The sequence below is a fragment of the Homalodisca vitripennis genome, chromosome 2, assembly GCF_021130785.1.
Source record: "Homalodisca vitripennis isolate AUS2020 chromosome 2, UT_GWSS_2.1, whole genome shotgun sequence".
NCBI lineage: Eukaryota > Metazoa > Arthropoda > Insecta > Hemiptera > Cicadellidae > Homalodisca > Homalodisca vitripennis.
This window is the reverse complement of record NC_060208.1, coordinates 175366311-175382355: the sequence shown is the minus strand read 5'-3', so window position 1 is coordinate 175382355 and position 16045 is coordinate 175366311. Positions and strand designations below refer to the sequence as shown.

The 16045-nt window shown below is 33.1% G+C and overlaps 1 protein-coding gene across 8 annotated transcripts in view; it reads left to right on the top strand.

Annotated features, from left to right (window-relative positions):
• LOC124355067 (myocyte-specific enhancer factor 2) overlaps positions 1-16045 on the top strand; it is a 191080-nt gene that overhangs the window by 166935 nt on the left and 8100 nt on the right. For 7 of the 8 annotated variants that reach the window (XM_046805984.1, XM_046805985.1, XM_046805986.1 and 4 more), the window contains 6 exons: positions 7289-7459; positions 7791-7994; positions 11786-11938; positions 12547-12748; positions 14006-14205; positions 15557-15711. In XM_046805984.1, coding sequence (XP_046661940.1) covers positions 7406-7459; positions 7791-7994; positions 11786-11938; positions 12547-12748; positions 14006-14205; positions 15557-15711 — 968 coding nt within the window. In that variant the 5' untranslated portion in view covers positions 7289-7405. The remainder of the gene's footprint in view (positions 1-7288; positions 7460-7790; positions 7995-11785; positions 11939-12546; positions 12749-14005; positions 14206-15556; positions 15712-16045) is intronic. The other variant, XM_046805992.1, reaches the window with a different exon arrangement.

Here is a 16045-nt window from a genome sequence, read left to right as displayed (position 1 = left end):
CATTTTATCTTTAAAATTATAACTGATTTTAATACACATTTTTAGAATGATACTAAAAATAAATGTATGAAATAATTGGAACTAATTCATTGTATTGATTAAATATATTATTAGTAAGACAAATTATCACTTCAGTTAAAAAAATATGATACATTATATCAAAATGAACGTATCAACCTCAACTTGTCTGAATCAAACGGCAGTTCACATGTCGTGGAATTTAGTGTGTGCTGCAACAACTTTTCATTGTCTATCCTTGGGGCTTCGGAAAGCTGAAGAATTTTTTAACTTGTTACTATTTATGAACATTTAAGCGTTCGAGAAAAAGCCGAACATTTTGCATACAAGCTGGTAGGACAGGAGGACAAATCTTAAAGAGAACATGTTCTCTTAAACCCAGACGTTTGGTCACCCCTACGTCCGATACCCACGATCTTGTTTTAACAAATACGTAATGAGTCTAAATATTTCATGAACCATGACTAGTTAACTCCTTTCAACTGCCTTTATTGTACGTGAAAATAACAACCATGTGTCAATATTATAAGAAGAGGAACTGAGTGGATCGTAGAAAACTAGTGTGCAAAAGATGTGTTTTGAACCTTTTAAGAACAAATTAATGCGTTGTTTTCAAGTATGTGTATTATGAGTAACAAAAGGTTTCCTTGTAGTTTATTAATTTGATAGCGTAATTCGCAAAATAAGGCTCATAATAATTATTTCCCATAGGTATATTATTAGAAGTCAGAAGGAATAAAATGTACAGTTTGACAAGTGTTCTTCCAGGAATAGTAGCTAAGGATGTGAACATCCTACTCCGGATTTGCAGAGTTCCCATCAGGAGTTAATAAGATTAAATATTGTTTTAAACACGGATATCTAAATGTATTACTTACCGTTTGTTTGCGTGCACGCCAAGCGGAAATGTGTAACGATGGCTTTATTTCTGGCACGAATGTGGATTGTCTAGTCTATTTTCGGCAAAGAATGTCCGGACTACTCTGTAACTACCTGCTCCTGAATATTGTCAGCTGATAGTTATGGATGGAGGCAGTGGTTTCATTAGTAGTTCATAACACTTTGTGTTTTAGCATTATTAATGATGTATGATTGGAGTTAGTTATTTGCGATATCACTTTTAGGTTACGTTTTGTCGAAAACTCCGTATATTTCTTTTGTATAATTTATGACGTAAAGAACTACAAAATTTACCCTATTGGAACCATCCTAAAATGTTGTTGCTCTCAGAAAGATGTGGTTAAAGTATTGCAAGTTAATATGAACGTTTGACACAGGTATAAACGATCCAAACAATAAAAATTATGCAATTTTCATCTAGACTTTGCCCCTCTAAAGGGTAATTATTTTTAATTGGACATAAAACGAATTGCTATTTATGTGCGTAAAATTGTCTCTAGACTGGTGTGATTGTTGTATAACATTTACATCTACGTAGAAATTATTAGAGCAATTTTATTATTCTGTATGGCGATTGTGAAGAACGCCGTGTTTGTAAAAATAAGAGATTTTCAAATAAATAATGTAGTTTCATCAGTTATTATGACTTTTAACTTTCATCACAGAATCTAAATATACAATCGGCTTCAGCTGATTTGTAGTCGGGAATAATCAAACCCAATTTGTTTTGATAATGGGCTCAAAGGTATGAATGGAATGATTCTATATTATTGACAGTTTAGAGATACCCAACTCAAACGTTTCCCGTGATTGTGTCAAACGTAGTGAAGGTCGTGTTATGGGCCGAACTTGATGTCGATAGAGTGTGTTGCAATTTTAGCTCAATTTTATATTGCTAACAATCTGGCCACGATTCGTGCTACAATGTATACGGTAGTGGAATGTCGAAGAGAAGTTGTTTTTAATGTTCATAAATATTAAATCTGTTCTGACCTATAAAAATATAGGGAACATAAAAATTTTTTACGTTTCAGATCATTTCTTTTTGGAGCTATTTAAAATGTGAGAGAACAACTTTTCACAACACGTTGCTTTGTTTTTAAGTGTTTGCAAGCGTACGAGTTAGAGTTAACAAGATACAGTGGCACATTCACGTCACCCGAGGATGTTTGGGAGGGGGTGGTGATAACCCCTTCCCTCCCCCCACTGCCTTCTTACCGTCACGTCACTTACCTCGCTGTCCGGCCGCTTGCTGCTTAAAAACTCTGGTTCACATGGGAATTTTTCACGTAACATATTCACAGTGTGTAATCTTAGGGCCTGAATTTCACACGGTGTCACACATCGTAATAAAATGTTATATTTATTTGATTAATCCATCGCCAAAATTAAATGTAATTTTTCTCAGCACCCTAATCAAATTCATTTTCCTACAAATCGCATTCGAAAATGTGACTAACCTTTTTGGTATGTTACGTATAGGCCCCTGAATAAAATGCTTATGCAAACGTGCAAACCGAGTCTGTAATTTTCTTACATCGTTTCTGTATTATTTTTTAAATCGATTAATCGTATCACTAAATACATGTTATCATTATATGTGCTTGTAATGATTTATGTTGTATACATTGATAATTTTTTTTCATGTATAAAACTACCAAGTGCTTTCGTATCAAATGCATGAAACTGAGGTCGAGTGAATGATTTATTTTTTTGCTGGTCGTAGCTATGTGTTTTACATGTTCTGTATACACCATTAACATTTCGACTGTAAGCAATGTTTATATTACGAGTATAAACAAATTATACGGTAGTTATTTGCGTTATTGGATAACTCGCTAGCGTAGTTCTTAGCGCCTCAACTTCTCACCTCAGGGTCCGCGTTCTTAATCCCCGTATGGACACCGCGATCACGTGATCCAGGTCTGAAGTAATGCGAATTGTTCTGGACTACCCTTTAGATTAATCCCGAGTTAACACTATTTACTATTCACATAAGTACACCTAATTCATTCACTAATATTTCGCCTTGTGTCGATTGATTCCTGAAAATTCAACGTTAATCGAAAATCACCACACTGTCTGTATAATGCAGATTGCATCTGCAGGTTACACGCTTCGACTGACACACGCGCACACAGGAGCTGCGCCGTGACGCACCTGTATTCCTGCAGTACACGCCTGTCTCTATATTGCAGCTGTGCGCCGTCGTCTGTCTCTATATTGCAGCTGTGCGCCGTAGTATCTCTCTGGCATGGCGATTGTCTGCCACTTCACTGCATGCCATGTTCTCGCCTTGTTTGTTGGTTACTTTGCGTTGAACCATTGTTATCAATAAGGCTGTGCAAAAATCACTCTCAAAAGTTTTAGGTGTATGACGATTTCATTTTATTCTATTGTAATGTGTTGTTAATAAAATAATGTACTGTATATGTATTTAGTATAATATATTATATTATATATTTACAAGACGTTGAATTGTATTATAGTGTCTTAACCCATTAATGAAACCAATCTTACCAATTCCGAGTTTGTTTTATTAGTGCGGTTAGACATTTACTTCCTTGCTGTGCTGTGTGTGGATACTTTAAAAAGGTCGCTCCTTCTTCCACCACCATTCAATAATTTATAACCTTTATTTATTTGTAATACGCATTTGATATGTCTTAATTCTTTATTCCCGATAACATGGATAGACAATGACGAACATTCTATACTGAAATCTGCGTTTAAAAATCAAACATTTCTAACTGTCCTAACCAGAGATCCCCAGTGGTGCCGCACGGAAGTTCCACAGGCTAACACAGATTACAGTGCAACCACATTGTAAGCGTACAATTATATTACCATGCCAATTTCGAACGTGAAACATTTTGTTCAACCAAACGAAACCAGTTAGATGTTAAATTAATGTTGTGTCTAGAGTTTTAAAATTAAGTATTACGAAATTAGTAACATAAAATGTTTTATTTTTATGGTTAAATGTATGCAAAATTAACTTGGATTGGTGAATTTTAAAAGCACTGGTCGATCCTCTTCATCGTAAATATTTATAAATTATGTCCTCCACTCGAGATTAGTATCAAGCAGAGGACAGTACAAGGGACCCTATCAAGTAAGTGGACACTGTTGGCGCGAGTAATGCGCTATTAACGATGTCTCCGAGAGTGTGGAGTGTGGCCGAGTGAGTGGCAAGGAACGGCAGCGGCGGCAGTGCCGTCCTTGACTGATATCGATCCTAACAACGGGGTCACAGTCGACCTTGCTCACGTGCTGAACTGTGCTGAACCCTCCCGTCCGCTTCCTGCTCCGTTCTGCTCTCCTGATACAAGCAGAGATTCGTACTTACCTGAGATCGCTAACTGAAAACACTTGTCATTCCAGCTGAAATCATCTTGCCCCCCCCCCTTTTTGTTTGTAAACGTTGCCCACGTACAAAAAAACCTATACAATATTCCACACGATGAGACAAAATCTGATAAACTTTCAAGAGTATTTACATAAACGCATCCATTAACTTGTAAGAATAAAAAGGTAATTTTATTTACCTTTTGTTGCCGCTGCTACTTCTTTTCACAATCCTAGACGGTTTGTGTTGTGTCATTTTGAGGTGTTGTTAACGAATTGTAAACTAGGCTATTATTATTTTCACTTATGAATGAGTTGTCAAAGGTTAAGCATTCATCATCACAGATCACTCGCACAGTTAACTCGTTATTTTCACCAATTATTGCGTAAGTGTATACAAGCCTTTGAACTGCTAGTTAAAAATGTCAGTATATGACATAATCCAAGATGTATATTTCTTATTTCGTGACGGATTTTTGAGAGTAGTAATTTATTTTCGTTATAAAGTTATAATTTAAATGTATTTTTTCACTTGTAGTGCTCCAACACTTAAGTGCATGCTTGCTGACAATACCTCAGTGATATGCAATACACGTTGTTCAGTTAACCCTTAGACCATGAGATAATGACACTTGTACTATATAACATGTTAATAAAAAATAAATCTAATTATATTTTAATTTCAAATGGCGCTTGAAAAATAAGTTAATAAATTTGTTTCCACATGTCCCTTTTTGTGTTGAATAAGCTGTAATATTTTTGTTTAAAATATATCATTTAAATTTTGTAATTTTTGTTTCGATAGTAACTGTTTTTTTAAATCGTAAAATAAATTCCCAACATTTCAGATTTGTAACAAATTTTAAGTAATACAGAATTCATGTATTTAAAAATTATGTAAATACATTTCTTATAAGATTTGATGAAGATTAAAGTAACTTAGCAACAATATCCAAGAACATTAAGCTATTTTATTAAAATAGCTAGTTAAAAGTTAAACCGCCTTTCACAAATAATTGATATATATTGTGAAAGAATTTCTGAAACATAATGTTGTTTAGATTAGAATTGTGTACTAAGTATGTAAAACACACACACAACAACAGCTTGGCTGAAGCTTTTGAATCATTAATAGAAATAAAAGATATTGAATAATAATATTCAATGCCTAAGTAATCAATTAATATAATCTCTTCAATTGTGTTCAAAAATGAGTTTTCTATTGGGTGTCTTTATATTTGGAATCTTACAAACAGGATCACCTTTAAATATAATATTTTATTTTTTATATCTCTAGTGTGAATAATAGCATCACAATACTTTACAACCATAGAGTACAATTAACAGAATATTGTTCTAAGTAACTAAGCTTCCTAGACAAGGTGTTAGAAATACCTTAACAACTTTTACCCATCAGTATTTAAATAGAGTTGACCATAACTCCTGTTCCTACAGAGTAGAATGTACTTTATATAGTAGTTTTTGTGTCAATCACTGGCCAATCAGGTGTTGACCCTCTCTCACCCACTGTGGCAAGTGACGTCAGAAGCTGCTGTTGCCTAGCAACACATCCACACACAGTCGCTAGGTTACGGCACCGCCACTGCCTTGTGTATTGTCTCATACTCACTTCAATCCCTCGGGCTTCACTTGTGTCCGACGTCATTGAACAGAATTTGAGTTAAATTGAGAAATATTTGTAAATGCCAGGAATTCTAAAAAAAAGAAAATTTGATTTCTTATGTAAATACAGAGATTTGGAGACGTTCTACATAATATAGAACTCTTCTACTACTCATTCTTTATTTTAGGTTATATTAGTGCAGTCATGTTTCAAAATTTCAAAATTGGTTACAAAATAAATTTTTCTCAAGAAAACAGAAACTAATTGCATCTTTAAACATTGTCATCATTGTCTCTTTTATTTTGATTTTTCAAAAACTCCCTCACAACTTTTTTCTTACTTGAACTTTGTCATGAAGCAGTAGTTATTGAAGACAATAGTAATAATATTTAAGAATTAATCACCGATTAGATGCCAAGATCTTGCAACTAAACTTTTGGTTTTGTTTAAAATTTACTTTGTTTGCTATTAACATTTTTGTACAATTAATATCATGGTATAAAACAGATTTTGTATTGAATGCATTTTATTGCTACCATATCTCAAGTGTGTTAAAAGAAATGTCCTAAAATTGTTAAGGCCGTTTTTGTATAAACACTGAGCTGTACATTATTTTACAAAGGAAGAAGGTCTTAATCAAGATTACTCTCAAAAATTAAAATTTACTGTATTCTGTTCAAATTACATTACATTTATTTACTTTGTCTTATACTATATTCTTTTGATCTTTAAAATCCAGTGTTGAAATACATATGGATACTATATTTTAATATTGAATTCAACTAATAACAGTTTAGTATTATAATATTGTGCAGTAATATTATTTTGTGTAATTAACTGTGGGATATATATCTTATAGACACACTTAAATTTTTTAAACAATTTATGAGTGTAAAATTATATAAATTTAGTTTACTTGCACCTCTATAGAAAGAAAAATTGAATGAATAATCTAAAGAAAGTATCTAATATCAAATTTACTACTTTTGTATGATCTTGATTTTTATCCAGTCTCTAGATATAAAAAAAAGTTTTAAAATATCTGATTTTAATACACTTGTGCTCTTTTTTATTTATAACCAAGCGGAAAATTAAAATTATAACTTATTGAAAATTAATTGAAAAGTAAATGTAAAAAAGTAAATGTGTATAATGATAAGATTACTCTTTTTTCTCTTAAGTGTAGTTATTCTCTTCTGTGTTTGAGGCCTAACTAAATATACAGTGTATTGTGCTGGAAATATACACTAAGAGTGTATTGTGCTGAAAATATACACTGAGAGTGTGTTGTGCTCAGGGAACAATTTTGTTATGCTTGATTTGATATACTACTTTTTGTGTTGCCCTAACATCTGAGGTTTTCTCAACAATACTGATCTCTTTTTTGTTTGTTTGCAGATCTGTCGCGTTAGCCGCGTTAACGTTTAGTCGCCCCGCCGCTCTGTGCAAGCCGCCAGAATTGCCACCCGTCACGGAAACATCTTGGGGAGCCCTGGTGCCACCGCGTCGCCCGCCATGGGTCGCAAGAAGATACAGATATCGCGGATCACAGACGAGCGCAATCGCCAGGTACAGTGCTGTTATTTGACACATTTGTGACCCTTTTTGTTAAAATTTTAGGTTTTTCTTTAAATTTTTGTTGTTACTTAAAAATAGAATAAAACAGATTTTTTTATATTAATGATTGAATTATTTAATTATATAGATAAATTATTAATTTAAGGAAATCATACTTTAATGGAGTCATAAGTAGCTTTTAAACGAACGATTATTGGTCTCTATTACTCATGTAATATACTGTAATCGTAATATGAATACCAATTAAATCTTGATGCAGGTCAGAATGTGTGTTTTGCAAAATTTTTGTGCAAGTTGCATAATTTTGTATTGGACTGTGCAGGTGACTTTCAACAAACGTAAATTTGGCGTTATGAAGAAGGCGTACGAGCTGAGTGTTCTGTGCGACTGTGAAATCGCCCTAATCATCTTTAGCAGTAGCAACAAACTGTACCAATATGCCAGCACTGACATGGACAAGGTGCTCCTCAAGTACACTGAGTACAACGAGCCCCATGAGAGTCTCACCAACAAGAATATTATCGAGGTGAGTGCTTCATGATAAGTCATTGGATCAGGGGAATAAGTACAAGGAGGAGGGGAGCGAAAAGAAAAGATCGTAAGTTCTGACCTTGTAAGACTTGGTCTGGGAGCATGTTATTTCCAACCCAATCCTTCTTTTACTCTGATCTTCTTGAGAGTTGACAATATGTGGCTGAAGGATTTGCATTTAATGCTCGACTGAAGTATCTGAGCTTCTCAATCTATTGTGTTTGTAATAAAAAAAAATGTTGAGTTTATTTCTCCTTTAACCCTTTATAGGTTGCCTAAAATATGTTTTAATTCCCTTTAACGCTCACGATGGTCGAAATATCGACCACATTGGAAAACTTCCTTGTGCACACACCAAAAAATGCATTCAGTTTTTGTTTACGCACGGTGGTTGATATTTCAACCACTTTCAATTAATGTAAGTTTTTTGGCTCATACACGGATGGGCGAATATAGTCCTTGTCAGCACTAGCCATTCTTGGGAATTCAACCTGACATGTTGGTATATGAAATAGACGTGAACGAGAACTTGTACCTGCACTCTATCGAGAATAAACAAAAAAAGTGGCTCATTCTCCGACTACCAGCGTTGCGTCTAGGAATAGTGACATCAGAGAAAATCCTGTTTGCCATTACTGCAAGGACCGAGTAAAGGTGAGATTTTAATGATATATTTAAATTATTTAGCATTGGGTCGTGATATATAAGACTTTACATTATGCTTTGTTTTTAAATTATATTACCAATATAGACTCTTGAAACAAATTAAAATATCACAATAAAAGAATTTTGTCCTAAATTAGGAGTAATTTTATAATAATTATAAAAAGTTTATCTTTTATAGATTTTGAATTGGTGTTATACACTTTTAATGTGGATAATTCTACTCTAGAATAGACAAATTATCAGATAAGACGAATATCTTTTTGGGCATGCAAGTTATAAACAAAAAATGATGACTTTGCTTGAAAGTTTACATGACATTTTAGAAATAATTTTGTAGTAAAAACAAATCATGTTATGGAATAGCCCAGAAATCAAGAAAATAGTGGTTAAAAAAAATCTTTTATTTTTCTTTTAGAATCTGTCACGGTCAACTCATTTATTTTTGGTATAAGTATATTTCAACTGAAAATAGAAAAAACCAATGACACAACTAACTTTTTCGTAAAAAGCTGGCAGCAGAACTCATTGGGTATTTTCTGTAGTAGAACACACCAAAAGCTAATACCTCAGTAACTGCAAACATAGTAACTGGTAGAAAAGGTAACGAATTTAGACCTAATAATGTTAGGAGAACATTTTCCCAATTCCCACTTCTTTCCTCGTAGATGTGTATTAAATGTAATACGAAGGAAAACCTGTAAGCGTCACAAGTATTTTGCCTGTGAAAAATGTGATGTAGCTCTGTGTCTAGCCTGCTTCGCCCCATTCCACAATCCAATGACCTATAATTTATATTTATTACTTCTTTTTTAATTAAGATATTTAAAGTTTTTAAATTAGGTTAGATTAAATATGTTTTTTCATTTCCAAATGACTATGTATTGATTAGGCCTATAAATTTTTTTTTTTCTTCTGAATATGATTAAATATCAAAATATGTTTTGATTTAATATGTACCGTAATAATTATTTGGAGTTAAGTAGATTAAGTTTTTTTCTAAGGGGGGGGGGGGGGAGGGGGTGATAGTTTATATTCTTATTAACTTGTAATTTTCTCTTAAGCAAAAATTGTTAAAATGTAACATTGTTACATTAATTATTACCATTGAATTCAATATTTTTCGTTATAATAGTTAGTTTTGAAATAAGCTGTTGTATATATATATATATATAGTAATATATTACTTAATTTTGCTTTAAAAACATAATTAAGGTTTTATGATAATCTTATTGGTTTATATGGGTTTGGATCACCGTTTTGCGAACGCGAGCACGCGAGAGTGCGATAATTGATGTTTTTTTTATAACAATTATGTTTAAAATGAAACTAAGTTTCTGTTAATGCGATTAACTTTTTGGGTTTATAATAAATAATATTTATTCATTATAATTTGTACATTTTTAAACCCTAGTCCATAAGTGGTTGAAATTTTAACCAGTGAGCATGAGGTATTATGCATATACCTGAAAGGTCACTGGTTCGAAATATCAACCATAGCTTAAAATATCATCAAATAAAAGAAAGGATTTTTTAAATTATTTTTCCAAGTCTAGATACAACCCCAGTAATTAACGTTAAATCAATAAAACATGTTTACATTTGAAAATTTTTAGGGTTGTGCACAGAAAGAATTTCGTGTGATGGTTGAAATTTCAACCACCGTAGTGTCTAGGGATTACAATGTTAAAAATAAGCGTACACAGAGCAAATAATGAAAGTGGTTGAAATTATTCGACCAGTGAGGGTGCGTTAACGCCTTTGTGAACCCCAGACCAAAATATTGATGGTGGAAAAAACGTACCAAAATCATTTGACCTAAGAACTACCGAGTGCGAGTGGGGGCGCGGGGGGCGGGGGGGGGGCGGAGCAGAAACAGCTGTTTTGCATACTGTTTGTAAAAAATTTATACTTTTGCTATTTTTTATGCTATTGTGTCTTGTATTATACACACCAAAATGTCCAGAATGAAATTGTATAACACAGAAAAAGATTAGTCTGAAGTATAAAAAAATGTTTAACAGGCATAAAATAATTTTAAAATATATGTATATAGATTTTTAGGCAAAAAAATTGATTTTAAGATTTTTTAATTAAAAAATAAGAAATATTTTTACCATGGGGCACCCACATTTTATTTTCTAAAATTAGTTTTTTTGTGTATGTACAAAAAAAAGTTATATTATATCTCTAAAAAATAAACTTTGTTTGAATTTTTATATAAAAGTAATGCGACTATGTAAAAAACCACTAGGGCGTCTTACAACACAAAAAATCACTGATATTACCTAAATAAATATATTAGTAAATAAATAAATAAAAAAATTATTATTTTAATAAAATACATATAAATATGTATATTAATACTTCATAAAATAAAGTATTTTACGATTTCAAATAAATATGTATTAGAGAAGGGCGCGTCATATACCATGGGGGCGACGATATTACGTCGCCCGGGGATTCTCGCAACTTCATTGGCGACGATACATCGTCGCCGCGGGGATCTTCGCATATCTTCTCGGCGACGATTTGATTTCTCGCCCTGGGGATTCAAAGGGTTAAAGGGTTAATGTCCATCAACATTATATTGTAGGTAAAAACAGTCCTGGAATTGAACATCTGAGTTTCTGATTTAGATGTTAGATCTATAGATTAACTTTCATTATGTTAATGATCCTTGCAGTTTTAGTATGCAAACTTTTTCAATTTTCAATAAGTTAATAGTCATTTGCAGTTGGTGATGAGTATTAATAAAAATGTAGGATTTAATTTTTACAATAAAATTATGTGATTAATACAAATTTTGAAGCATAAGTTGAAAATCTCTACACAAGAGAGTTGTTGAAGAGGGTTTTTACGTTATGTATCAAAATTTTTGTAGTTTCAAAAGCATTAAGTATTTTAGACATATAGACATTTAAATACCTGGTAAACACGCTGTGATCGATTTTGATTTTGGATGCATGCAAATTCACATTATTTTCAAAATAAACCAATTTTTTTGCTATAGTTGGAGTACTCTGTAAAATATAAATCATCATTATAAGTTGTTCCATTTCTTTATTCTTCTTTTTTAATCAGAAGACGGTGAATGATGTTGTGATTCATGTTTGTACCCAGGCTTTAAACAAGAAAGAACACAAGAATGGAGCTTGCAGCCCTGACAGTCCCGAGGGGGACTCTGAGTACCAGTTGACTCCAAGAACTGAAGCCAAATACAACAAGATAGACGAGGAGTTCCAGATCATGATGCAGCGCACAGCTACCAGCAGGGTGAGTACCATTGCAGCATTTGTTGTGGTGCAACTAATCAGCAATGTTTACTAGTTAATATTAATCCTGCTGCCATATTTTTATTTAGTTTGTAGTTTTGGTGCAGATATTTACAGGAACGTAAAAGATGTCATATTATTTGTACTTATTAAAATACTAAACATATATTCTTTATTAGATATACAATTGTTAAAATTTCATTAGAATGTGTCAGTTTCTTTGAGATAGAGTATTGAGTGTCGACTGCTGGATTTTCAAAAAAGTTGTTCTAATAATACTTCAGTATTTCAAAGTTCTTCTAAATCATCTGACACATCAGTAGTCCAAAAGGACATAAAATATCTTTTATAGATGAAGTATTATAATTTTTACATAATTAATCATCTTTATTTTTTGTATGAATATCTGTTAGCTAGGTCATTAGTATGTGAGAAAATGGATTACCTGACCAATCATTGATATTAGTTCAGAGGCAGGACACAGTCATGGTGTAAAGTGATTGTTGTTGTGCTTCAAATTAGCCTGCTCCAATCATCCCCACACATGGGTCAAACATTGTATTACCAGTTGTGTTGTCTGATGTGTGATATAAGTTATGTCTTGTACAGGTGGGGCAGTCCAGTTATTCTCTGCCAGTGACAGTACCTGTAGGTTACAATGACTCCAGCCTGCTTCAATCGTCCCCACACATGGGTCAAACGTCCAGTGTCAGCCCGCGGCCGTCCTCCTCCGAGGCGGATTCTGGTGAGCTTCCGCCCCACACCCATGACTCTTTAACCCCTTCGGCAAACAACACTTGGAGCTTCAGACGTAATAACATTTTCACTGCTGGTTTTTCGTTTATCGTGGCTTGTCTAGTGTTAATACTCTTCTGCCGCTGTCACAATAACTTGTGTTCTTTAGTGTTGGTGCCTCCCTAATCTTCCTACCTACAAAAAAAAGGTCTTCTTTATTGTTTTAACTTATTTTAAGTGTGGTTTACGATATTAATTAACCGTGTTGTTTGGTTTTTACTCGTGATAAATACCAATTGTGTTATTTCTAATATAAGAAAATCAGTGTTAATGGGAAATGCTAACTGATGTTGATTAAGAGAGCATAATATTTTCAACAAGAGTATAACTTAATTATTAATGCATGATAATTAAATTTGTTAAATTTTTGTAAGGACATGTTATGAAGAGACTTAATAACTGAACTACAATATATAAATATAAACATTTTTGTACATCTTATACAACAAACAAATATAATATTTGATGGTTTACGTTCAAAACCTCTATACGACCATAGCACTTTTTATTAGTATCATTGAACTTGTACTGTGTCAACTCTCCTTATTCTTCCTCATTCACACAGACCCAAATAACTTCTAGAATTGTTACAAGGATGTTTACACAGTCTTGTAAAAGTGTGCGCCATACATTTATAGCTAATAATATTTTTTTATAACAATAACAACAACTGATTACAAACTTTTCCAGAGTAGTTAAATAGTCTAATTCTTTTCATGGTACACTTTCTCGCAGCCTATAACTTACAACTAACTTGAAAAAAGCAATCAATTGATATTTTTAATGATTACATTGTTGAAACTTATATTTTATATCCCAACAAACTAAAAGGCAATAAGTCAAGTTTCCATTGTTTGGTACAAAGATTGGAAGACGGAAAATATGACCTCATTCAATTTTATTTGTTATTATCAAAACGGGACATCCTTGATAGTTTGTTAAGGTATCTTTATTTATATTGCATGATGTTGGCATGTTTTGGGTTTTTTATAACATTCTTGCATATTTGTTAAAAAGTTTGTTGATGTGCTACATCGTTTGATTCTATTAGAATTTATCTTGTTTTAATTTTACATCAGTTTATTGTTTTATATGAATTAATATATGATCTTGTATTATTGAACAGAAAAAGTCCAAATTATTAAATTTGATTTATAATTTTATAGTTTTTTTTTTAAATTAATTTATTTTGAGTTTATTTTTATAGTAATAAAACTTATTGATAGAATAAATTTTGTTCTCTCCTCATAACTGAGATGGGCTGTTGTTGCAGTGTATCCCCCAGGCAACATGTTGGAGATGAGTAACGGTTATCCCAACTCATCGTCTCCAGGACTGGGGGGGTCGCCGTCGCCTGGCCCTCCCCAGACCCACCAGCTCCACAAGCCCCCCGGACCAATGCCTCCCAAACACTCATCGCCAGCCCCCCCTCGTGCCAACCTTAGGGTCGTCATACCGAATCCTCATGAAGAGGTGAGTCACCAACAGCATTTCTTCTCTCTGTAAGGAGCGATTGAATTAATTAAATAATAAATATGAATATTTTTGTTTAGGGCTTTAAAATAAAAGAAAGATTTAATTGCAGCCTAACTTCATAGACAATACAAAAAGAAGTGGTTGTGTAAGAGTCCAGGGGCATTTGTTAGTTTTCCAAGCATATGAGAAAATATTATCACTTTGTTCGTTATATGCATTAATATAAGTTAATTTCATTTTTCTTTTAGACTTATACTTTGCTGGAAGGTTACTGGTTTAAAAAATTGCATCAACTGGTTTTCAAAACACTGCCTGTGATTAAAGATATTAAAATTACAAGAACTGGTTGTAATTGAGACTATTAATGGTTATGTTTTTCACCAGATAAGGAGTAGAAATATAAGGTACTCTTTCATGAGTAAATTCTAATGACAACCCAGGAATGTCACAATTTAAATATTTATTTAATAAAGGTTTTATGTCTTATTTGTATTTTTAATTTCAGTGTGTTATATTTTTATTAGAAATACCTGTAAAGAAAACTTGCATGGACAAAATAAGGGGAGAGTACAACAGGACCTGAAACATTAGCCAGCATTTTTAATTTTAAACTACATTTGTTCATTAATAGATCATATGTGAACTGTATTGATGTTCTGACTATAAAACCCCGAAGATTGTACAAAATAGGGTGAGCCATGGGCAGGGGTATGGTGAATAACTGAGGGTTATTATATTACAAATATTCTTTTATAGTTCACCACATCTTACTAATTTTGTTATGTGGTCACAGGCTACGGGGGTGAGCCATGGGCAGGGGTATGGTGAATAACTGAGGGTTATTATATTACAAATATTCTTTTATATTTCACCACATCTTACTAATTTTGTTATGTGGTCACAGGCTACGGGGGTGAGCCATGGGCAGGGGTATGGTGAATAACTGAGGGTTATTATATTACAATTATTCTTTTATAGTTCACCACATCTTACTAATTTTGTTATGTGGTCACAGGCTACGGGAGTGAGCCATGGGCAGGGGTATGGTGAATAACTGAGGGTTATTATATTACAATTATTCTTTTATAGTTCACCACATCTTACTAATTTTGTTATGTGATCACAGGCTACGGGGGTGAGCCATGGGCAGGGGTATGGTGAATAACTGAGGGTTATTATATTACAATTATTCTTTTATAGTTCACCACATCTTACTAATTTTGTTATGTGATCACAGGCTACGGGGGTGAGCCATGGGCAGGGGTATGGTGAATAACTGAGGGTTATTATATTACAATTATTCTTTTATAGTTCACCACATCTTATTAATTTTGTTGTGTGATCACAGGCTACGGGGGTGGGGACGTCTGCTCTCAATACTCCTGTCGTCGCTCTCCAGACCCCCCTCGGCTCGTATCCTGGACTCTTCACGGACCTCAACACTACGGACATGGGACTCGCTTCCGCACTTAGTTGGACTACTTCCTCCATAGCACACTCCAGGTACTGTTTCTCACGATCTGTGTACCCCCTGTGATACTTTTGCTTTACTGTTTTTATGTTATTTTCTCTTATTAATACATTGCCTGGTTTGATTATTTGAAAAAAATGTCACTAAAGGAACAACGAGATTTGAAGTAGATGATTTATTACTTTAAAATAAGATCTGTCATCAATGCTTACATTAAAATGTGATGATGAAAATTAAAATGAGCAGGACATCAAATGCTAAATAAATAAATATTTTAAATGGAAATAAATTTTTTCATTTTATTATAGACTTACTTCTGATCTTGAAGCGGAAAGTGTTTAATAATGATACAATTCTTGAAACATT